The 25473-nt window shown below is 40.4% G+C and overlaps 2 protein-coding genes across 3 annotated transcripts in view; one reads left to right on the top strand and one right to left on the bottom strand.

The window, feature by feature from the left end:
* The first annotated feature begins 1111 nt into the window (after positions 1 to 1111).
* Positions 1112 to 25473, top strand: part of LOC118418084 (low-density lipoprotein receptor-related protein 4-like) — a 31940-nt gene continuing 7578 nt past the window's right edge. The window contains exons 1-5 of the mRNA XM_035823912.1: positions 1112 to 1498; positions 3658 to 3749; positions 6066 to 6204; positions 16496 to 16664; positions 17629 to 17757. Coding sequence (XP_035679805.1) covers positions 1387 to 1498; positions 3658 to 3749; positions 6066 to 6204; positions 16496 to 16664; positions 17629 to 17757 — 641 coding nt within the window. The 5' untranslated portion in view covers positions 1112 to 1386. The remainder of the gene's footprint in view (positions 1499 to 3657; positions 3750 to 6065; positions 6205 to 16495; positions 16665 to 17628; positions 17758 to 25473) is intronic.
* Positions 17286 to 24236, bottom strand: LOC118417666 (7-dehydrocholesterol reductase-like). Of its 2 annotated transcripts, none has more exons than XM_035823306.1 (6): positions 24112 to 24236; positions 21905 to 22072; positions 20740 to 20962; positions 19788 to 20429; positions 18847 to 19345; positions 17286 to 18667 (listed from the first exon to the last, which is right to left on the bottom strand). In XM_035823306.1, exons 2-5 carry the CDS (start codon positions 22042 to 22044, stop codon positions 18881 to 18883), a joined length of 1470 nt encoding a protein of 489 aa, XP_035679199.1. In that variant the 5' UTR covers positions 22045 to 22072; positions 24112 to 24236; the 3' UTR covers positions 17286 to 18667; positions 18847 to 18880. The 2 variants fall into 2 exon arrangements, with proteins under 2 accessions (XP_035679199.1, XP_035679200.1); XM_035823307.1 differs by lacking the exon at positions 24112 to 24236 and adding an exon at positions 22746 to 22898.

Here is a 25473-nt window from a genome sequence, read left to right as displayed (position 1 = left end):
TTTCACTGAAGCAGGCGAGAAACTATGGCTGTGAAGTACAAACATTCTATGTATCTTCAAATTCTTGACATGACGTTACATGGTTATAACACACGTAATGAAATCTGAGGCAGTTGATCCAGTCGCCTGTAGAAGAAATTCAAAGAATGAAAATGAGGTCACGGTGCTTATAAAGTGTCGCATTGGCCGGATACAACTTGACATTCATTCCGAGTGACTGTTTTTAGTTTTCACTCATGGATTTCTAAATTCTTTACCACGAAGCCCAAACGGAGAAGTCACCCCGCACGTTCTCACGCCTTCACATTTCGCACATACGTGACGACTTTGCCACAACCTCACTATTACAAGTTCACTTTCCTCGGGGCGGGTCTCTTTAGTCACGCCTTGTAACTCCAAATGCAGATCCGGAAAGCAGGGCAAACACTACTCTCCAAGCAGAGGCTGTTTTTTAAACGTATTTTTAGGCGTTTTTATCGGGCTTTCTACTGTGTACCGTTTTCTCTCTTAGTGTCTCGCAGCTAGGAGAGATAAAGAAAACGATACAAAAGGAAAGCCGATAAAATGCTTTAAAAACGTCAAAAAAACCAGGGCCTCAGTTGAACCTCTGCCTGGAGAGCAGACAAAATACAAACATATCAATATAAAGAAAAAATGTTTTATTTGCAAAATCATACCCGAAGTTCGAAGGCTAATTGCATGCTTCAATACAATTGAGCGTATATACCTTTTATCAAGATTGTCTGCAGAAGTCTATCATATCATACATCCCCATTTCCTAATTTTAACATGTCCTATCAATAATATCATATGGTTTTCAATGCGAAGCATGCATGCTCTTCAATAAGCTCTCTTCGGACGATTTATCCAGGAAGTGACTAACGCTGAATTTTTCTTCTTCAAGCAAGACGATTTTAGCAGAGATCAAAAGCGTGGTAACTAGAGTTGAGTTTGTGTTCCGCCTAGAAGGCTAGTGATAGTTAGGCTTCACCGCACCTATTCATTCGTCTTCTCGGATTGGCCAGCACACCCCCCTGCACACCTGAAGGACAATGACGTCAGGGTGACCAAACCAGACGGGATGAGTGAAGAACAGAAACAAAGCGACTTCCATATATGGCAGTTTGCTAATGTCGGGGCCTTTTGCCTCAGGCAATGGTTTTTTAACGCACAGGCTATTTTAGGGAAAAGCAACAGTTTACAGAGCCAGTCAAGTTTCGTTTCCACGTGTGTGCATATAGTTTGTTTAGGTAGTTAGTTCTAAACCACTTTTGTTGTTATTTTTTGCGTAAGAAGTTTTTTGTCGGCTCTTCAAAAAGTTGTTCTTCTGGTCGGACCAGACCACCCCGTGTCGCAGTTGGGTGTCAAACGCGCAGGTTGATACACATGATAGGCAAGATGGCGGCAGGGAGGGGGCTCGGAGCGAGACCCGGACGTTTCATCGCTGTCACCGCTCTTCTCCTGGCGGTTGGATGCTCGACTGTGGCCGCAGGAAGTTGTAAGTTCGTCCTCTTCAAGTGTATCATAAAAATGAGTTATGTAGATGGGTTCTGTTGTTTCGCAGTGGCACTGCGTGTTTACCGATACTATTTCCTCATGGTCAACTTCGTCGTCCGGAGCGGTTGTTTCAGTAAACAAACTGAGGAGACAATTAGTTTTTCTCCACGCTTCTGTTGAAAATGACTTGCGTAGGCTGTACAGGACTTGTTGTATCTAGTGATGATTTTTCTTGATATCTTGTGAGTAGATGTATACGGTACATGACCCTGGTTTGGCGACTGTCCCGACCGTCCCGTTTGGGAATGTGAGAGGCGTGCCTAACGGCGTCCTCCCGTCCTCCCCTCGCACCAGCTATGTTTGATATCTGGCGCCACTAAAAATATGATGCAACAATATTGAAATCAACGCATGGACAGCACGAATGTATTTTGTCCTCTCCCCACAAACAGCCTTTTCTAGAAAATAAGCTAACGTGTATCTGGCCACAGAAGGCGATTTGTGCGTACTTGTTACACCATGGGACGGCAGACCTCCGACAGCGGAGACGACCATTTTAGCAGAACATGACTCAACTTGTTTTAGCCGAAAATCCGTTATTTCTTTTACCCGGAATAACGTTTTACAAATACTGTAGCCGTAAAATTGCCCACCAACGTCGCTTCCCGACAATAATGACGTTTAACGATAGCAAAGCTTCAAACTGTATCAGATAAAGTGGTGGGCATGTTTTCGCAGGCTGACCGGGAGGCCTTCATGGCAGATTTGTAGGATTTATTTCCTGTCAGTTGAAACAACTATCCTTAGATTAGCTTACTGCGAACTGGATACAACAATAATATCATTTGTAAAACACGCATTTCACTTGTGTCCTAAATGTCCTTTTATAATGCCACTTTTGTGGTGAATGCAGTCTTACGTTTTGGTAACAGTGAAAGGAGTGTAATGGTAGAAAGCTGTCTGCAGTAGGCATGTTATGGCTGTGGTACTTTCCCATGAGTGGTCATGTTCTCTAACTGGGTCATATTACTCCAATTAGTTATGGTAAATGCAAAAGATCTCCATCTGAGATAACATGAAAAAAATGAATTGGTATCAAATAGGGACACAACACTATTTGTTAGAATCTAAATGATCAGGAATTGTGTGTTGAAATGGGACCAAGTCATTTCATATCATCACACAGATAAGACATGCACCTTTCTGTCAAAGAGAAGACCACTTGGATGACAGCTTTAAATCTTATTACAAGAGGCTAAAGTAAACAAATTGTGTTTGTTGTTTCAAGTGGGCGGAAACCTTTGGGTGGCCACTGACAGGGCCTAATAGCCTGGGCATGTGTACCCCCAGACTTCAGGGGGTCGGGTTTTGTCCTCCCCTCAGTCTTTTGGCCATGGGAAAATCACCTTGGTGTAAACTTGCTGCACATTGTTTTTCACCACAGGAAGTTGCAATAGCAGAGAGTCTCCACATAAGGCAAGCAGCAGGAGTTCAGTTGAAGATGATGAATTGTCTGAGGGCGGGCTGCAAGAAAAATATTGTACAAACTACATTTATAAAAGGCTCCTTCTGAATCAGAAACGAAACACTGCTCTACATGGCTGGAGATAGTATTTCTTATGGAGAAGGATCTACAAAACATTCAGTTTGCCCCTGTGATTTTTTTTTCAAAATCAAAGATAGGAGGAAAGACTTGGCCAGTCACTTGTAGAATAGCCTCAAAAAGGTAAACAATAAGGTAGCTTGCTTTGAATACACAGATTTGGGGGATTACACCTATAAACTGGCCTGTGGTCTTTTCAAATGCAAATGTGAGTCTGCTCCAGAGAATTTAGTGAAACGTCAACAATAAGAGGAAAGAAATCATGCAACAAACCCTCTACTGTTGAAAACAATGTTGACTAGACAGATAATAGAATATGAAATTGCAATCTTTAATTCAAACTCTTGTCAAATTTGTCCTTATTATTTCATGATAATTCAATATCCATCTATGACTTTGCTTCACTCATATTGCTAACCAAAGACGTATTGTTTAGTTTTCAGAGAGAAGACGTGCCTGCTGCCAATTCATGTTTGTTTTCAACACAGCTATATAAAGTTTATGGCCCTACATGGACAGGTTTCAGATTACATGAAGTTGTTTATCTTTCCAAACAGCTGATGCACCATATCTACTGGTGGCCAATGCCTCTACTGTGAGCAAAGTCAGCCTGGAAAATGGATATGTCCTGGACGTGTTACTCTCAGGGGTAAGCAGATAATTTCCTCTTTGTATTACAGACGTAAGTGTAAATAACTTCCTCTTTGCAGACACAGGTAGATTGTATCATCTCCACAGGTGGGCAAAATGACCTCATCAGGAAGTTCTTTTGTTTGAAGCTCGTCTGCCTGCAGACAGTCTATTTACCTGACAACCTGACAGGCATTTCCTCAGTCCAGTTTTCAGTTGTTCTCTGTCATAGACTGAAAACTATTGTCTGTTTACCATAGGTAGGGATGTCATGGTTCATGTAGAAGACATAAAACACTGTGGATGATTGGAATGAGTGGATATCGAGAGTGTCCGGGTAACCAACACAAGATGATGTTTATCGTACTGTTATCTAAATAATCTTTTCCCACATAGTAATAACACAACAAGTCCTCATATAGATCCTGAAAATTGAGATTAGCACTACCATTAAGTACAAAACTTGAATACTGGTAACAGTTTTGTATGAATAAACAAGAAGCAAGTGGTAGCATTTTCAGTGAAAAGGTTGAAATGATCCCAGTAAAAAAAAAACAAGATAGAGAAGCAACCAGGTGAAAACAACACCAGGTGGGCTTAAAGGTAAATGTTATTGAGAAAGCCTGTGGTATCATGTTACGGCATAGTTGACAGTCATTCACTGTGACTTTGCACACCTGTTGACATGAAATTGACTCAACAATGTCACAATATGAAAGGTTATGAAATATGATGTGTACTTTGTTGTATCTAAATGAATTAACACCCTTTTTGGAATCACGTTGTATAAATTTTCACCTGACAAGGGTACAGACACATTATATGCCCTTGAATTAGAATGACTGAGCAATACTTATAAAGGCTCAAATGGGGCTTTCTTTTTCTGATAAGATATGTGGTACTGTATGTTTGGTTTCTGCATTCATCCTATAAGCTACGTCTGATCAAGGGTATTTCCATGGGCCTCAGATTATAGCAGTCACCTGTCACCGTCCATTATACCAGCTCAAGTTTGAATTATGCAAGAACCAATTTACCATTCTGAGATGAAACATACCCATTTACATTATTTACATGTCATATGTTGTACTGCTCAATTTCATAGTAAACAAAAGAATTTTGGATTAAACAAAGGAGTTGGTTGCTGAACTTTGGCTTTTATCAGGCTAGGCCATAGGAAAACATTATTATTGTTATTGTTGGCTATGGTTGTCTGTGCTGTATTTCCTCATTTGAGCCCTGCTGACATGAACAATCTGTCATGTGGATGGATGTTTTTGGACACCAATCTTGAAACTATCTGACCATTTGGGATTCTGTGAAAATTCTTCTGTATGTTGTTTCAAGATAACGCACCATTCAAGTAACCTAACCTGAGTGCAAGCCTAAAGTCCTTGAACTAAGACATACATGTACAGTGTAAGACACGGAGTCAAGTTCATACAACACATGTTGTGGGAGGTGATTGAAGTTTAAGTCCTCCTTCCTCAAGTAAAAAATACATGCTGACATGTGTCTAATTGCCATAAATCATCTTACTGACATTGTTGCAAGACTCACAACCTAATTGGTTGAAAGAAGGTTTCAACTGGTTTATTCCATTAAGCATGAAATGAAATCTCAATAAGATTTTCAGTCGTTAGCAAATAAGATTCTGTAACTATATCGGATAGCAGATTTTAAAACTTTCTCCAAAATGTTTCAAATTTACACTGACACATAATACAAATGTAACGTAGTAGGGTAGCCCTAAACTAAAGACATGTTTGGTGTCCAAATCACCACCTTTGCTGCTGCACTGTTATGTTATGGTTCATTGTTGGGATATATCCAGAAAGTGTTGGTTGAATTGGCATGACCTTGCCTGCAATCAGAAGCAGATGCTGAACAGTAGTTCCAATGCCATCTTCCTTGTACCTAATTAATCTATCTGTCTCTAATTATACCTCAAAGGTACATTCTCTACTACAGAGGCATCGCCATCAACCTGTGTCTTTTGAAGTGTAGCTACATTATCTTCTAGTGTCTAATTTTAGAAATGATACACTACTACTTTCTTTTGCACAATGAAAGTGTGTGTATATGTGTTTCATCTCCAAGCAGATCCTACTGTGGGATAAGATAGAATCATAAGCTGGTCGCAAGAGTTTAGCCATCTTAGGAGTGTGCATTTCCCACCTTTGCATACTCCTAGGCCAGTTCCACTCTTGCGGCCAGCTTATGACAATATCTTATCCCAATATATGATCTGCATATAGATTATACTGGTATATGTATGTATGAATGTGTGCGTGTCTTCCTTGGTGCTTTATTTTATCGTGTTCTGATCATACAGGATGACATCCAGCGTGCTGTGGCAGTTGGTGTAGATATAGAAGACAACTGGTTGTTCTGGACGGATGTGAACTACGATCGACGAGGCCTCTACCGTGCTCGACTAGATGGTACAGGGGTGGAGCTTCTCGCATCAGAAGGTAAGAGCTCCTTACTTTTTGCATACAAAGGACAAAATGCTGTACAGTACAGTAGGCATTATTTTTCCTCCATCACAGATACAAAAACACTTACAGCGGAAATAATGTTGAGAGGTTCAGAGCGATTGAGTGAGTAAATGAGGAGCGAGTGAGAATGAGTGAGTGAATGAGTGAGTAGAACTGATGGCTTAAGTTGGTGTTGACAAAAGGTAAGGAAAAGGTCTGGTTATAAGATTCATTTACATTTTCCATTTTTAAAAACGGTCGTGTTTATTCAGGTTCTAAAAGCTGGCAAAGAGAGTTGGTACTTGATAGCTTGATATTGATAGCCAGAATGCCTTTACATACACCCTAACAACAGATGGGCTTGACAACAGGGATATCTTTTGAACTTAACCCCCGGGGCTTGATTCTCAAATCAAAGTTAGTACCCACAGAGGGGATTATCCTATGTCCTAGAGAAGTGTATGCTGCATTGCTCTTAGCTAGAAATAGTGAGACATAATTACTTAGATACCTCAGGTGGTAGAGAGATTGGAGTCCTGATATAACTTATAAGAAATCTATCCTCATCCACTGCCTTTGGGTTACATAAGGTGTGAATTGCTCTGCCACTCAAATTATGTACCATGTAAGGGCTTTCCCCCATTTGCTGCTCATTGGCACCCATGTGTCTATGCCCATGCTATACACCTGTAAATCACAGATTAATTCATAATGCAAACTCTGTGACCCACGAAACAAGTTGTCTTTGGTAAACATATAAGGTCAAGGAAGCTTAAGGTTTGCTAGGATTGCTAAGATATGGCATTTGAACACTTACACCAATGTCACCTTGTCCTTTGCAGTTGGTATGCAATAAAAAAAGTCCACCTTGTGCCTTGCATACAATTGTAAAAGTTCCATACAAGTTTGTTTACCCTAACTAAACACAGTTTCATTTCTATTCCCTAAGGTTTTTTCCAACAGTGAACTGCTTGGCTATTTCAAACATAAAACTTGGCACCCAAACACATGCATGACCCCAATAACGGAAATCTATTTCAGGTTGATCTATTTTTGTACAGCGTTTCTTTTGATATGAGCTGGGTGCTGTGGGCCAGCAATGATTCCTTGCATGACAAGAGGTCCCTGAATTTCTGTTGAAAAGTCAAAGGTGACTCATTAGGTTAGTTCAACAGAGACACAAGACCAACACTTATGTTGTTTCACAGTAGACCGAATATTATACAAGCTTTATTGACATGACAAAAAGTAAAGTTACTTTTGTATGCCCAACTATAAACTACAACAGAAAAAGAGAAAGAATACAGAATATATCTAATTAAACAGTATAGGATAATAAGATTCCACTAATCAAACCTATGATGCAAATGCAGTTGACCTTGATCTTTTTCTATAGTCATACTTCTCCCTATACCACTACAAATTGACTGCCGAATGAGCTAGTACTAGTCCTTTGTACAATGTCACCTTTCAATCTTGAAAAGTCTGAGTTTGGTACAAAACTACAATGCACAAAACTCTTCTATTCTGTATTGTAACTGCCCTATACTGACTTATCTAGACAAGTAGAGATGACAAGGCAAGCCCCTTGGCTTAAGATTCTTGTATTTAATGGTGGTAAAAAGTTGCCCACCTTGTGTTGTCGATTAACGTTCATTGTGTCCTTCAGTAACGAGTCTCCAAACCTAAGGCTGGGATGTTCAAGGCAGATAAAAGGGGCTTGACATCAAATACTGTTGCCTGCCTCTCAACATCTCTGTAATTTGGTGACCATTAGAACAGCTGGGAAGAATCAGAAGAGCTGAGCTGGACTTTCCCTGTAAAGCCTTGTCCGCCTCAGGATCTATGATTTTGCTTCCTTTCGCCTTAGACACTTAAAGGTCTCGTGGACTCTAATGAAGTCAGAGTCAGCTAGAGATAAGTCATATGACCTTGACATTGTATTTCTGTAAACCATGACAGTACATTTCAAAATTGTGAAGCTTGAAGTTTACGCTATGATCCATTTCTCTCTGCATGTCTGTTTTTCTCTTGACATGATTGTGTAGTGGCTTTGTAGATGGATTGTTCCTTGATCTAACTTTAAAAGTTTGAGTATACCTGGGTCAGATTTCACAGGATGTCCTTCATTTTGTTACTGTTTATTTTGGTTTTCATTAGCTTGTGCCTGAAGGGAGCAGGTTGGGGAAAGCACTTAGCAGGGGAAGGAAGTGTCTCAGATTGTTGTCAAATTTTTCATACTGTAATCAATTACCTGTCAGGACATATTTCATGATAAAAGAAACTTTTATCATCCCACTTCAGTGCAGAGGAAAGTGCAAATCATTGAGGTGTATTTGGTGTCATCAGTTACACAAATGAAAGGGTTGAATGCTGTCATTTAGCTTGAAGGAATAAACTTTATAAAGCCTTCAGAAAAGATTATTAAATTATTTTCTGCCATTTTTTGCTCTGATTAAAAAGATGACACATCATGTAGTGATCCATACTCATATCAGATCTTGGGAAGAAGTGTGTTCACCTAAAAATAGTAAAATTGCATTACCATTGTCAAGGAAGTGTCTACTCTACTACCTGTATTGAGGCTACCCTCTTCCTCCATAGTGGGGGATACTCAATAATTACCTAATCATTTCCTGATCGCCTGACCAGTGTTTCCGCCAGAGGGGCGTCCACCCGTCCAATGACGGTCTCATTTCGTTTTGGACGGCTTGAACGCAACCAGAGGCCGTCCTCATAAAAAAATTGCGACCCACATTTTGCCGAGAAATCTGTACAAAGTTGATAAATGTAAACCGCAGTTTTGTGTTTTGTATTGAAGCTAGAGGCTTGGGACGCCGTCCACAGTCAGAAAGCCGCTCACTGTTTGTTTTGCTATTGTTATGGTTGTTGACAATGTGTGTCGGCGGCCTTTCGCATACGATAATCAAAACCCGTTTTTCAAGGCCTCAGTTACACGAATTTGCCCTGTCACATAATTCGCAAACTTGGCGGTAGGTCGATCTCGCTATAAGTATAACACTACAAACTAAACTTTGTTATTGGGAGAAATAAGACAACACACTATTAAACTTTGTCTAGATTAACAACTTTAGTCTCTGTTTTCATCGTCAATCATCGTAAACAAAACAAAACACAATCAGATACATGTGCCCACCGGCCCGGGTGCTCGGCACGGGAAATCGACCTCGTTCAAGTTCGCTATCGGCAACACAGCGGAAAAATAAAGTGTTCACATAAGAGATGATGGACGTAAAAAACATCAAGTATAACTTTGGTTCCTTTTTATATGAGTTTTGAGCCCGAAAAATCTCCGAAAACGGCAGAAATTTTCGGGATAAATGTTGTTGTTGTTGTTGCATCAAAAATGGCGGTCGGTAGTTGTTGTGTATCCTAGCCAATCACAGCGCTAGTTTCCCGTGACGTCGCTAGCTTTCCCAGATCTCGCGAGAAGTCACCACGTGAGATTGCGGGATTTCGGCCGCCATTACGCTCACTGTCGCCGATAGACGATGTTTTTCGTCATTTCTGAACGCAAATTTCTCGATCTATGGAAGGTTTTAGATGATTTATAAGTATACCACAACATAAAAGAGAATATATACAAATGCTATTTCTTTTTTGAAAGTCCAAGAACCGTTTCTAGAACTTTTTAAAAGTCGTAGTACCCGTTCGGTGCGGCATACGGTACGCGGCACAGATCATAACACTTCGGCACTGAACTAATCGGACGTTAGTTGTTTTGTTTTTTCTTGCGACAGTTAACCATTAACTTTAATTTTCGCGATTTTACAATTAAATTTAATTTTCGCGGTTTTACAATTAAATTCAATGTTCGCGGTTTTGCAATTAAATTTAATTTTCGCGGTTTTCGCGCCCCAAGGTGGACGGCCTCCCAGCTGAGGTCTGGCGGAAACACTGCGCCTGACCTTCCTGTAGAGATGGGTGACATGTCCATGATTCATGATGTCAGTTTTGAGACAACAAATCCCACAAAAGGAAAGTGTGGAGACACCATGTAAGGGGTTAGGAGGGATTGTGATGTGTCATATTTTTATTTCTCAGGAGATTTAGTTTCAGAGGAATCTATTTCCTTACCCTGCAAAATGAAAATCGATTGAAGGGCTTGTCTCATAGTCATATCCATATACATGTACTGGCAGGCAAATCCCACGTTTCCGGTCAATATTTTCAAAGCCCTAAAAAAAATTTTGCCAGGACAAAACTAAAACGTTATGTCATTAATTATGCATTGCTAAATTATTATCTTTTTCAATTCATATTCATTTATTGAGCATTAGACAAGAATCACTTTTGCTTATATATGTCTTCTCAAAAAATATCAAATAAGTTATCAACAGATGAGAATCAAAATTAACCAAAGATACCATTTTTGCATACATGTAAGACTGTGGCACTGTATCCCTGTACTGTCATGGTTTAGCTATTATTCATTCTGAGCCAGGAAGAGGTTCATCCACCTGTGAGTCACTAATTATCTATTCTAGTGGGAGTTAGCCCTTGTTATCACAGAAAGAGGAAGTATTTAAACTGACAGGAAGCATGGACACTGTGACCTGATGGGCTTACTAAGGCAGTAGTGTTGTCTGTAAAAAGATTTAACATTTGATGAGAAGAAAGACCTGAGGAACAGTCATTTGTGTCTGGCCTAAAAATACTACTCTCCAAGCAGAGGTTGATGTGGAAAATCGTGACCTTCTCATTAAGTATTCCGCCTTTTTCTGTCAGCAATACCCACCAGCTGAGTGAGTTTATTGAGTTGACAGAAAAAGGCGGCATAGTAAAAGGAAAAGGTCACGATTTTCATCAACCTCTGCTTGGCGAGTATCAAAATGGTATCTGTCTACAGTATGTGTTTAGCATTTACTTCAGGCTTGTTTTGAAGAGACATCACAAATTCTCAGGTGCATACAACCATAAACAGTGCAGTCAAGGTCTGTTATGACAACAAACCTACATGTCAGCTCTTTTAGCAATGGTTGCCCTTTTTGAAACTGTAGGGAGCAACTTTTTCATACATTATTTTCCATGCAGATGTTTTGCTCCAGCTTGTCTTAAACATCTCATTGCAATTTAATGTCTCTCAAGTAGAGTTCTTCCTTCTCTTGGTCTGTTTTCCTTGGCTGTCATCTAGTAGCAGGATAAAAGTTGTCATGCAAAAGTGGATGACCTGGAAAAGAAATCAGCGGGGAGAAGCTAGCATTGTGTTATATGTAGTGATAAAGTCACACATAAATAGCTTAACGTCTCAGCTCAGTTAATGACAGTAGTAAAACTACACAAAAGCCAGAGGGAATCCAAATAGTGTAACTGAGGTGAAAGGGCCACCTAAAGAGCCAAATGGTCAAGGGTTAAGAATGCCATAAAAAGTAATCTATACATGTATGTAAGGGCTATTCATCAACTTTCCAGAGCGAATATCCCCAAGTTGGACATATACCACATCCAGCTATATCCGGACATTCCAACAGTGCTTATTTTGTCTGTATTTATTTCTGTTGATCATTATGAGAGTATTACCAAGGAAAATTGGGCAATGCCTTTTCTTGGAAGGCTTCATATTTGAGATTCGTGGATGCATAGTCCCCACCATGCTGTTTTTAGCAGGACATTCCGGCATGAGTAGCATTGCAGCTTTGCACATTGGCTCATATACTTGGACCAGTTGGGGGATACGGTCGTAACTGACACAACAGGTGACACTGACTCATTCTAAACATGGCAGCGCTGCAAAACGGTCCTTCACTATCTGACCCCTAGGCTGTGTATCAACTCCTGAACCCTGTACAGTAGAAAAAAACATGCAACTTACAAGGATGTTGCTGTAAAGCCCAACCTTTCTGGTCACTAAACAAAAAGGACTGTAAATTCACTTGACAGGTGATGATTAAGAAGAAAAAAATCTTGATAGATTTACAATATGCTCTATAATTAAGTCCTCTCCTGCTGGTCTATTCTATATACATATTGTACAATGTGGTTCTCTCCAAGCAGAGGTTGTCATGGAAGATTATACATGCTGTGAAATATGTCATGTTCGCCGACTGCTGGGCACTGCACTCAGCTATCTGTTGAGCAGTTTAAAGACCATAACCATTGGTTGTTGTCTAAATTAACATGTCAGTAAGCAAATAAGCCTGACAATATTGTTAAACTCAAATTTGATGATCGTAGTAATGAGAGAAATTGATTTGAAAGGGACAGGAAGTCCATTCATTTACATTCTTCCAAAAACTTGAATTTAGTTTAAATAAAAAGAGCTTGCCTGTAAAAAACAGTGTTAGGGCACCAACTGGAACAAACTTAAGTATTTGTCTAAATCCTATCTCCTATAGGTAGGCCTGTCTGTCAAAAAAGCACAAGTCATGGTTGAACTTGAAGGCAGACAAGGTTAAGTCCCTATATCCACACACATTTCAGCTCATGTTTCTCCCTCCATCTTTTAACTCCAATCCACTTAAAGCCACCCTGCAAAACTGCTGTGTCTCTTTAGTTCTGCTTGCTGTTGGGGTACAAAGGAGCTGGGAATAGCCTGCAGAGTTCTTGAAGTGGGCCTTTTTTCAGGCCCAGTGCAATATTGGAAGGGGACGATTACACCAGTGCCACCTAGAAGGAGCACACTTGTGGAGACAAAATCCCAGCAGGGTTCACATCTGCAGGGATCAGACTGTACATGTCAGCCTGGTGCCAGCCTGTCTCCACTTATTGTGTTACAAACTGATACAAGACCTGAACTTGGAAGGCCGACCCTCTGATTGCTTGTGATGAAGGGCCCTGGAGGTCACAGGAGTCAAGGGTGTGGGCGGAGGTCAGCCTTAATTGGTACCTATATTCTCCTGTTAGCTCCAGTGGTTCAGGACTAAGCAAATAGCATGGCACTGTCAATGTCCTCATCCTTATTATACAGAACCTCTACTCTCTCAGCTGCATGAATGCAGTGACCTTTAGAGTTTAGTTTCACTCAGCCACTTGTCAAAATTGCATTGGAGGTGTTATTTTACTCAGTGTTGTGTTATTTTGTTTTTATTATAATTTTCTAATCTTCTAAGTATGACAAAGTTTCTATGGTCTTCCAAACAGTGGAAGACCATAGAAATTCTCAATATAAGAGTGATAAACAGTATTTAATTTGTATCTTGTTTCATTTCAGTGTGATCTATTCAATTATGACTTGACCAAAAGAATATTTTGTTGATGATACTTAAGATATTACATGCAAGAAAATCACATGGAGATAGTTAGCATGTACAATTTACTAACAAATTGGAGAGTAATAAGGGGTCTGTTCATAGGTAAGAGATCAAAGGCAATGTTAGCCCATGGCATGGTTCTTGTTCAGTTACGTTTTACATGCAGCTGCAAGGGATTCCTGTAAATTAAGTGTAATGGCAGTGAAGGTCAGTCAGTGCCTGAGCCAACACTCGGAATACTCTATACTACTAGTACTAGGGTCTTCCTCTCCTTATACACTCCTGTCTAGGGAATGGGGAACAGGTGTTAAAGTCTTGCCAAACATCTGCCTCTTTGTGGCAAGGAACGATGTCTCAGAACAGGCAAACACACCCTTGAAACATCTTTGTCAATTTCTTGACCTCCACTTCTTGGTGGTCCGACTGTCAAAGTTGATAAAGATGAATAAGTTGGGTTTTCTCTTGTCATGTGTGCTGATGGTGGTGGTGACAGTGGCATGTTCTCTCCCAGAGCACAGCTGTGAAAGTAAGCTTCAGCTACTGTATGTTGTTAGAACGTCCCAGCGGGAACTCTTCAAAGGGTAGTCCCTTGACCTGGACATGTGGTGAAGTTTGGTTTTACTGATGTTTTAACATCCTCCCCTGCTTCTGTTGGAGGCTCTAATAGGCCCCAGATGGGTGCTTCGTGCCTGGAACTTGTTGGAGTCTTTCCATAGTTTCTTTCTGAAGAGCTTTTTAGACAGGTTTGGCTCATGTCTTCATTTGGCTTTGTCATTTGTACTAACCTGTACAAATAGAACTGTTCAAGGGAGGAAATGCTAATCCTTACACCTTTCGATAACAGATGAATTAGATACTGAGTGTCTTCGAGTAAGGCATCATGTACACTCACTCTCTCACTCACTCACTATCCATGTAATTGAAAGAAAATTTCAAACTTCGCACATATGACACAGGTACATGCTTGTCAACAATGTGCCTGCTTGGAACGAATTGAGTACTTTTGGTCAGACTTAACGCCATAAGGGAGATACATTTATTGTCTACAATGAAGAATTACAGGTATGGAACATTTTAAGAGTTTAAAGTCTTTATGTTCAGCTATAACATCTGTTATATCACTGCATCAAATTGAACATTTTGCCCCCCACCTAGGTTTATCCCCAAGGATGGACTATTACATTTGGCTGCATTTTTGGATAAGAGAATTTCTAACGAATGAAACTTTAGCTTTGGTCAACATTTTTCAACAGATTTGTGTTGACAGTTACAACACAGATTAGTGTAAAGAATAACTTCTTAGAAGTTACCAGGAAAACACTGTAGATTTTGAATGATGGCAACATTGAACTTGATACGTTTCTATCTTAAGTTTGTCTTACCTCCAGTTAAACTTCCTTCTGCATTATCTGAACGGGACATAACCGTTGGATCAAACTGTAGAGATGGATACTAGTACCATCATACCAAGCTGGTATAAATAAGAGGTTCATACCTCTTTCCTCGCGCATTGCTTTGACATACTGTAAATGCAGAAACTTTCGCGGTAGTTTGATGTTCACGGTTTTGCGGTGGGCGCTTCACCGCGAATTTAAAACCACCGCGAACATTTTTCCATGGCAGTAAGAGAGTATGGTACAGTGCATGGTGCTACCACGAACTTACAGCCACCACGAAAAGTCCCTTTTCCCCGCTACCGCGAAATTAAATCCCCGCGAACTTAAATGCATTTACAGTGGCTTAGCTGTTAGGGAAAGCTCTTTTCTTAAAGCTGCACTGGGAAAAAGTGTTGTCCCCAAAGATTCTACAGGCAGGCACAAGCATTTTTGTGGAGATAAGTCAGAGATAAATGTAAGGCAGTAACCCTTACCCAAAGTTTGGTAACCCTCTCCCACCTGTATAGGTTATCCTGGTTGGTTATCCTAATGCCCCTGGGGAATGGTGTACAGGAAGAAGCAAAGAAGGAAGTATTGATGGAGTCCAGGCAGGTCTTGTGTTGTTAGTTACATACTTGCTCTGTAATGTTAAAGCCAGCTTTAGAGTAGAAAGGAAGACACAGGTAGCAATGGGAATTAAATTTTTTCTAGTGACATGAGACAGGAACAAGCTGCCATTAGAAGATATGCAGGTGTTGGGATGATATTGTGAATCAAAGCAAAGATGGTCAAAAAGGTTTTTACCACCTCTTCCCTTGACCATTTTTGTCAATTGAGAAGCGCAAAAGCTATCACAGTCGTCCCAAATTTTCCCATTGCTGTAGCCCCGACTTCAAGGGCAGTTCAAGTTTGGGCTGCAAGGGGACCAGCTAGTCTCTTTGAAGGAAGTATCTGATAGCATCACCTTTTCATTGTTTGGTTACCCTATGACTGCCTGATTATTTTGAATAGGATGCAGAGTAAGATTGATACTTACTCTTAAGTATAACGAAGGGCAATTAAGCAAATGGGAGCACTCTGGAACACTTAGGAGTAATGACAGGTCCTGCCCACACCACCTCACAGATTTAACCCTGATGAGAGAAGGATAACACAATCCATAACAAGGGTGGGAAGATGTTCCTGGGTTTTTCAGTATTTCCCACATCCTGATTTTCCTGACATTCCTGACTTCTCTATAGAATAGACACAATAAAAGAGGAAAGAAAAATAATGCATTGTTTGAATTCGTATCCTCCAGCTAAGTCAAAACTGTATGAAAACCCTTTCCTCTCTACAAGGTCATGAGGAAATAAAGCAACCTTGTCCCAAGGCCAAAAGTTTAGGTAGCCCTCCCCCTCTGAATGGTAATTCATCAAATATTTGGTTCAGCACACACAGTTAACCATTACAAATAGATTTACTACTTAGTTCAATGCTAAACTTTTGCATTGATCCTGAAGAAGGCGACAGTGGTCGTTTAAAATTTTATCCATGTATACCTTTGTGTTGGAAGAAAGTTTAGCATTGTCTATATGATCACTACCAAGTGAGAGAACACAGATGAGCTTCCATGAAGATTTGCTACTTGATACAAGCTGTGTGAAATATGACTATCTCTGCATATCTTCAACTGACATGTTGTTCTTCCTGTTTTAGATATCTACGAACCCAATGGTGTAGGAGTGGACTGGTTGGCCAACAACATCTACTTGACTGATGCCCAGCAGGGAACCATTGAGGTGATCAAGTATGATGGAAGCAGCAAGAAGACAGTCATCACTGGTCTGGATATCCCCAGAGGCATTGCAGTGGATCCAACAAATGGGTAAATCATGTTCTTCTTTCTTGTAGTGCCCACGATCATTGTGTTGATCATTATGGCACGTCTTTATTTGACGACCTATCTAAAGGATGTTCTTATCCGCAGTTACTGTAGGTACTCATTTTCACCTGAGTGACGTGAGGAAAGTCATGAAAAGATTGGTGACATAGCGGGATTCAAACCTGGGACCGCGGGGTTCTGGATCAAATATGTTGCAGTTATGTCATGCGATCTCGCAAGTTGTCGATATTACATCACTTGTCATTGAGTTGACAGCTTTCAGCCCAATGACTGACTTCCACCTACACAGGGTGATTAGGTATAGATTAAAACAATTAGTGTGATGTTATATTGGTACAGTCCTGTTATGAGTTTGAATCCGATTGATACATCATCTGTCCTAGAAAAATGTTTGTGCTATTTTCTATTGACAAATGATGCATGCCAGGTCAAAGTTCAGAACAGGTCAAGGCTGGGTCATCATCAGCATAGGGACCAACTAATCTAAGCATGGCAGTCTTAAAACTTTCCTGGTCCTTGCAATATTTTTTTCCAAGTGATTGGAGAGGATTAAATTAAAAGTCAAGCACAGAAACTAACCACAAAAAGATATGACACCTCAAATTTATTTACCATACATGTACACCTTTGCTGATGACAATGGCTAGTTCCTGTTGTACAGGTCACAGACAAACAGAAAGTCACACATACAGACATATATTTTGCCAATGAATGTTACTTAGATTACAGTATATTCTCCTCAGATAGGTAAACTAGTATAGGTTTTTGCTAATAGGTTTTTGCTAAAAACATATCTCAGTTACTAAGATTTATTTTATGCCTTATCCAGTTCAATGTAGGTACAACTACTGATCAGCCCTGTCCATAAGTAAGAGTTTATGGTACCATGATTCACAATGTTTCATCTGCATACACTTAATCTACTGTCCATGTATTTCTACCACAGGTACCTGTACTGGGGTGACCAAGGGAAGAAGACTATTGAGCGCTCACGTATGGACGGGTCAGACAGGGAAGTTCTTGTGGATGACGGACTCTTCTGGCCAAACGAGATGGTCATTGACTATAGGAGCAAGTGAGTACTGGTCACATTTTTCATTCTTCTCATACACTCAGACAGGTATTCTAAGTTACAAGTAGTTTGGATATTTCCACAAGGTCTACACAGGCTGTTAAAGTGGTCCTAGTTTTTACATAGTTGTAAGGTATACACATTTAGTGTAATGGTTATATTCGAGCTACATTTATATTGACACCTTATTAAGTTATAGCATATTTGCACCTTATAGGAAATAACACTATGCATAGTAGGAATAGTAGATAATAATATTCCAGGTTCAAAATAGTTCACTAAAACCAAAATAATATTTTCTTGTGTTCCACTGTCCTACTAAGAAGGGACATATTGCATCTAACCAACAAATGAAATAAAACAATGTAATGATTGCTGCATATATTTTCAAAGAAGTACAGTATAGGTCAAATACCAAAGGGGGAAAGTCTGTTGATCCATAAGCTTACATATGTTGTATATAGTTCTTGGAATAGTCAATACTGTCAGATGTAGACTTGTATATTTAGGAACAAACTCCTCTCAAGTTGAGGTATGAGGTCTATGGCTTCATAACCAAGGTACTATGAATTTCATTGCCATAAATAAGGGACATACATGTATGCCCATATCATAACAAATTGCACATCATTAGGTTTAAGTCACCTGAATGAAAAATTAAAATTCGGTCATAAATATGCTAAATCCATTATCTTGCTAATAACTGGCATCTCAGGCAAAATTTCTGGCCTCGTAAATTTTTGTCGTTGAAAGATCAAGAATAACTCAAACACTGTACATGTACAACAGTATTATAATATGCATATTTGACATTTGTATTTGTCAACAACATCCATGGGCACATTCAAAAGCTTCCTTAAGTATGGGTTACTTTAGACTGTTGACATTGGACATTGTCGGAAAGATCAAAGCCTTTGGAAATGGTTTAAGCAAGGGCATACAATGAAGAGAGTTTACATACATTAGGTGGTGAAATGCGCTAAGGACTACAGTGAATAGCTTCATCAATGTTGGGAAAATGAAAGGAAAGTTCTTGACTACTGCCTTTCGCCAAGGACTGGAAGACATATCTTACTGTAGTCAGTGTACTACTAAGTTTCCACAAGTTTAGGAAGCAGAAAGGAGATTAGAAGATGCCAGGGATCAGCCTATATGGCACGAGGGACTCGTACTTGTCCCACTGATTCCCGTACTTGGATCGACATCGCTCCTCATCACGGAGACAACGATGGATGAGGAGGATGAGCATGAAGACCATGTAGAAGTACGGCAGAAGATGGCCGAACCCGCAGGACATGCAGTAGGCCAGGCAGCCCATCAGGTCGCCCGTGTAGTTGAAGTGTCGTGCCAGGCCCCACCAGCCAGACAGCAGCAGCTTGCTCTGGTGCTTCTTCCCATCGGAGGAGATGTAGGAGCACTGCAGGTACTTCGGAGGCTTCCCCCAGATGAGGCAGTTTCCGTCGGTGCGGCGGAACAGGTCCTTCTGTCGGTTGACTGCGCGGAAGATGTAGTAGCCGCCGAGGCCGAGCATCCACATGGCCAGGCAGTGGAAGGTTGACAGCTGTACGGGGTTGTACACCAGATACTGGCCCTGGGGATAAAATCAATATTCATGTTTAACATGGAGAAATGATGTGTAGCTCAGCTGCTGTGTTGTTTTAGCTGAATAGGGGATGCTATTGTTGTAGTTTCCTTAAGTCTGTAGTATACTGGTCTGTAGTTCACAAAGTTTGGCATTTGTATCCATGTTAATGCACCTTTTCTATCCAAACCAAGAAGGGTATCATTTTGCTAGTTTGTGAATATCAGGACACAGTAATTCCAAAGGTTATGAATGTATTGACATGGTATTTGTTTGTACTGGAACTTATCCTGGACAAGTCATGAAATATCCGGCCTGCCAGCAGCTTTCCTTCAAACTGCTGCTTTCTTCCCAGCACTGCAAGATTGAAAATCCTTTGGAAGGAACTATACTGCATAAAATTAGGTTTCCTGGGTTTCATGTTTGGTGATCCAGAGAATACTGCACATACCTGCAGAGTGTACATCCATGGCAGCCACACGCTGTCTCCCCAGCCCAGGTACCATCCGAAGTGGTCGTGGCAGATGTCTATCGTGTGCAGGTACCAGTGCTCATTCCAGAAGTAGTCCGTGACGTACATGGCTTGCAGCACATTCACCAGGATCATGGAGTTGGTGACATGTCCGTATAACTCGTACTGCTTGAATGCTGCGGAGAGGTTGATCAGGGTCCAGGCAACAATACCAGGACGGCCGTTGAAGAACAGTTTGAAATCAAACCACTTCCCGATACGAGGGTTAAATTCAACCCCCATCATGAAATCATAGACGGAGTTGCTGCTGAATTTTCTGTCCTCCGCACAAGTTGGGAAATAATGAGCTTTGACAAAGGCAAAAATAGATACAGCATACCCAACAGCATTTGCAAACCAGAGAAGACCACCCCAGTTGTCGAATATAATGGTTGGAGAGAACCAATGGAAGTAAAAGGCATTGGCAAAGAATACGATGTGGGTTATTGCCCAGGCTTGGAGGCCGTTGACGTTGTAGTCGTTGACCAGGCCGGCCGGGGTACGTGCGCCGGGACGGACGCCCCCTACATAGCCAGGAATTATCTTGTGGAAGACATCAGGAAGACCAACATAGAGAAAAATCTGGAAACAAGAAAACATCTTGCTGTCAGACATGAAATGGAGCACATGTGTGCTGGCCTGTCAACATTGAAATTTCTAACAAGCATAAAGATCTGGCAGACTCAAAAGCAACATCAAACAATTGGCACTTTGGCAAATTTGTAATTGTGAAACCCAGCTATTCAAACCGTTATCTCGCCTATGTCACTTATTCCTAACATTTTGAAGACAGTAAATGCTTCATGCTGCCAGAAGATAAAATGCCATTTCCCATGATGTAATATGAGTATAACTCTAGCCAAGTACCAAGCATTGTGAGGTATTGCAGTACCTGCCACGCCAGCCAGATGGCGCCAATCTTCCAGGCTTTGGCTGTCATTGCTGGTGCCTTCAACCACAGGTCGTGCAGAGTAGCCTCTCCATAGTACACCTCCAGTAGAGGGGTGGTCAGGGAACATTGGTACTTGTCACAGGCAATGTAGAAGTACAGAACCAGCAAGGGACAGGCAGTCAAGAGGACCAGCACACCAACATAGGTGAACAAGTTGACTTCCCTGTAGAAGGCAACAACATGACCTCATATTATGGTTTGATCCCATCTTTTAGTGTTACATGTATACCACAATACCAGACCTGTTTCAGGAATAACTGAGATGTCAGTAGAGTTACTGAAATGGAGATGAATATGCCCTAAGCTTGTGCTACCTAGGAAAGTAAGATTGTAAGTGTAAACAGTGAAGTAAACCAGAATAGATTTAGCAGATATACATAACTTTATGTGGTCAGACTTTGTACTTGGTCAGACTTTGTACTGAATAAGAACAAAGTCCAGGAGAGAGAAATGAAACATGGTAGATTATTGTTGTAATAAACCCACTTAAAGTAAGACCTACTAATTGTCTTTTCTTGAATAGATGTTCAAATTCTGTCCTAGGAATTTTTTCTATTATATTAACACCAAAGTTTTTTATTATATGGGTCCTGCGCTTATCACCTGCCCATTTTGTGTTGCTATATGCACAAAAGTATGCCCAATATGCCAAAAATATGGGTCAGTGGTTGGGACTGTATCAGCCATGCATACGTATCTAAAACAGTAAAAAGGCCCACTCACACCTGTCCTAAGTTTGTGTACCTAAACTTCAGTCATTGAAGCTAAACATTTACCGTCTTTGACACAGTCTGTAGTAGACAATAGTATATGCTATTATCATCATCGGTCAGTCACACATTAGGTTAACACCTGTCAGATGCACCAAGTTAATGCTAACGAGGTTTTGAAATGAGTTTGAAGCTATGATACTGTACAAAATCTAGCTGTAAACTCATTTCATATCCTAAATATACCATAGATGATTGGACCTAGATTATGTGTACTTTTACATTATGTTTGTGTACTTACCCTTAAGACAGGTGCACTGTGGTTTTAATATTCAAATTTTACAATTATAATCAACCAATAGCGGTAAACGATATACCAGAATAAAAACACATACCATGCACGGCCCCATTGTCCAGCCTTGATGGGACTACTAGCTCCATTGGCCACTTTTATGTCTTCTTGTTGGGAGTTCCTCTCCAGGACCACTGTCTCACTGCCACTGGGCATTCTTGTTCTCTGTTGTACCTTAGCCATGTGTTCAGTGCTGGTCTGCTATGTTAGTCTGTTGAAGAAAAAAGGAAGACCAAGTTTCATACAATGCCCTTGTGACTAATGTGAAAGGATATATGGACGACAACATTTTGTACCAAACAAAAGGCATGTTTATCAAATTACTGATGTGCCAAATGTTGAAAATTAAAAAGCAGGTGTCTTACTTTTGTAAGTGGATTGCTAATGGCTAGTAATACCTGAAAACAGTAGCCTGACCTTTGATTTAAAAATAATTGAAGCACTGCCTGTTTTTAAGGGGGGCTTTTAGATAATGCATTCATGACTGATGAATGTGAAGGACATGAACAAGGACAGGAAATGCGACCACACTTCCCCTCAGCTGAGGCTAGGTATAGTGGGGTGATCCACATGGCCAAACACAATGGGTTATGTCATTGGCTAGTCTCCTTTGCTGTTCAAATAGGACAGGAAACCCATTGCGACACGACTCAAAGTACACTGTGCAGTGGTCAAATAGTGCAAACACAGGCACGTGTATGAACTGGACTACAGCCGCGTGTTTAGAACTTTATGTGTCAGACGTCTAAATCAGAGATTCATAGAATGATAAAGATTATTGACCCAGGAGTCAAATGAAGGGACAGTTCAGTCTGCAAACCGTATGCCTTGTTGTATTAACTATTATGTAAAGGTGGCACTAAGCAATGAATCTTTAGACTTACCATTTAGCTCATCAGGTAAGAATGTAGGGATTTCCTTTCATAAGCTGCTTCACAGTGCTTGTCTTACTAAGTGTACTACCAAGTATGCAAATGGTCTCGTTTTGCCAGGTATGTGGATTTGTAGCTTCCTGCACTCCGTAGGCTTAGATTGTGACCTCAAGCACAACTAACAAGGCTCTCTGGAATTCACATGTCCCATTTTTCTTTTATGTGCTGATCATAATGACCTTACTTAGATCCTTGCGTGCCTATGGGCGTTTTTTCTACAAAGGTATTTTTAACTATGTAACCAGACCTTATAGTTTTAAAAGTTCATATGGGGACAGGCTCTATGATGCATTGGCTGTACAACTTACAAGTAGGCAAGTAAGTCAACTTGTATATAGGTATACTAAGCTTACATAAGGCTTAGAATATATTGTTGAAACCATAAAACAGTCTAGAAATCATGTACTAACACAAATACACATCCAACCATAATGGAAAGTGTTCATTGTCTATACAAGACAATTGAACACCCTCAAAAGGAGTTGACACCTCTAAACAATTAATGCAAAAACAAAGGCTTTTGTTTAGACAAGAGCTATTACTCGCAATAGCCCAAACTGCTTAGCAAGGCATTTTCAGTTTGGCCAGTCCAAAGATTAACTGGGGTTAAAGGTAGATTGTGGGTGACTTTTTTTATAGACTGATGAATATTGAAGTCGTAAAATGCTTGGACAGGTGTGACATTTATCTTGGCTTGGCTACTAGGCTTTTTCTTTCTGAGGGTAATGTGAAATTTAAGACAAAAAGTCCTTGAGCTTAATTATATGTTTCATTTATATTCATTATTCTAACATCATTTACTGCATTTGATTGATGAAATAACATGCTGAGAATGTGGTCTGTCCAGCTGCTCCTACAGAAACCCCTTTAGGGTATGACGAGTGTTGTCACAAAAATGAGCAGTACACCCTTATGTGCATACATGAATACACATGTAGAATACACATACTGTACTAGTAATAATGGGGAAGCAAACATAACAAAGGCTGTACATGTCGACTGCAGTGCATTAGAAATCATCTATGCAGAACATGTTACTTAGAATTTGCAAAATTGATGAAGGAAAAATCCTCATGCATTATTTGCACAATTGGTATCAATTATGGCCCATGTATAATCCATACAGATACAACACTCAGACAAGTGTATTGATACAGCACTGATCAACAATAATTTTGAAACAGCTGCATGCGTATGCAAGCATGACACATGTCAATCTTACAACAAATGCATTTACATGATGAAGAATGCATTGAACGTAAGCTAACATGTTACATGTTCAGTCCTACAAATGCAAATGTAGAAACACAATACATACCTCCTATGCCTCCGCTGTACAGAACTGTCTATAAATGTTTCTACATGGGTTAGCTCATCATCAGTTGACCTACAGAGCCTGGAGCAGACAGTCTTTTGTATGAGGAGGCTACTGTAGGGGTATTCAGGTACAGTGGATATTATTAGTTCTAACAATAATTAACCCTATAATTAGCATATTTATGGATCAGTAGTCAATAGAATGTATCATAGTGTTGAAAAGGTGATAGATTTAAAATCTGTTACCCACAGAAATGTCTTTTTTGTAAAAAGTAGTATCCTGTTAAACTCCTTTGTACCCCCAGTAGATGCTCCCTACCAGGGTGTACTGTGGGGTGATATGGAATGGACCAATCAGAGAGGCAGCTGGTTTCTCCCCATAACCAATGGTGACCAGACCATTGTCCATAATTGGGTTTTTTCCTCAGCCACTTTTGGATAAAGGTATTTCCAAGTGTTCCCAGCTGCCCACATTAATGTCAACTACCCTCTTGCAGGCCCAAACATTGAACATGTTATGTAAGCACTGAAGGACTATGCCTTGAAGTTGAATGTCAAGTGCTGTTGCTAGATTTATATCAATCAATACCAAAGTGTTGTAAATGTAAGATTCATCACGACGAATGTAACCTGCATTTTGTTAAAGATTCTGTGAAGTTATGTAGGACTGCTGAGGCCCAGAGAAGGTTTGTTTGTAGACCTGTAAATAATGCCTGATTTGTACCCCTCCTTAAATGTCCTCATTCACATTCAAGGCCATATGTGCCCCTGTAGATTGAAACCAAAGGTTTGTCATGTAACACTGAAGTAATACACAGTGCCCCCTTAAAAGCTGGTCCATTTAATAGCTGCTTATGAATTAGGTCTACCCAATTCTCCATGGGAAAGGAACTCAAGGCATAATGTTTCAGTCTGTTTATGTAAGGCATTTGTCACCTCATTACTACGGTAAATGCATTGCTTGGTGAATGTAAGTTCGTGGGGATTTAATTTCACAGTAGAAGGAAAACTGACTGTTTGCCGTGGTTTTAAGTTTGCGGTAGCACCATGTACTGTAGTCTCTTACTACCATGGAAATATAAAGCGAACATAAAACCACCGCGAACATTTCTGCTTTTACAGTATTTTCTCCACCCTCCTAATGTGTGGGCGGCGGGCCCACAAGAAAACTGCTAGTTAGGCATTGCTTAGGACCTTGAGATCATAACAATAGGTGACGTGCATGTACTTTCTGTACCACCTTTGTACCTGACTTGTTATGCAAATTAGGCAGTGGTTAGACTAACCAGCGTACCTGGCGGCACCAGTTAACTCGGCCAGGTGTAAGCCACCTGACGGCTCATGTCCACCTTACTGGAATGAA

The sequence above is a fragment of the Branchiostoma floridae genome, chromosome 6 (genome assembly GCF_000003815.2).
Source record: "Branchiostoma floridae strain S238N-H82 chromosome 6, Bfl_VNyyK, whole genome shotgun sequence".
Lineage (NCBI taxonomy): Eukaryota > Metazoa > Chordata > Leptocardii > Amphioxiformes > Branchiostomatidae > Branchiostoma > Branchiostoma floridae.
This window is presented reverse-complemented; position numbering and strand designations above follow the sequence as displayed.

Coding starts and splice junctions, on each gene's coding strand:
- LOC118417666 (XM_035823306.1), bottom strand. CDS start 22,044: ATGGCTAAGGTACAACAGAGAACAAGAATGCCCAGTGGCAGTGAGACA. Junction 20,963..21,904: donor GGACAATGGGGCCGTGCATG/GTATGTGTTTTT, acceptor TGCCTTCTACAG/GGAAGTCAACTTGTTCACCT. Junction 20,430..20,739: donor CCATCTGGCTGGCGTGGCAG/GTACTGCAATAC, acceptor TCTTGTTTCCAG/ATTTTTCTCTATGTTGGTCT.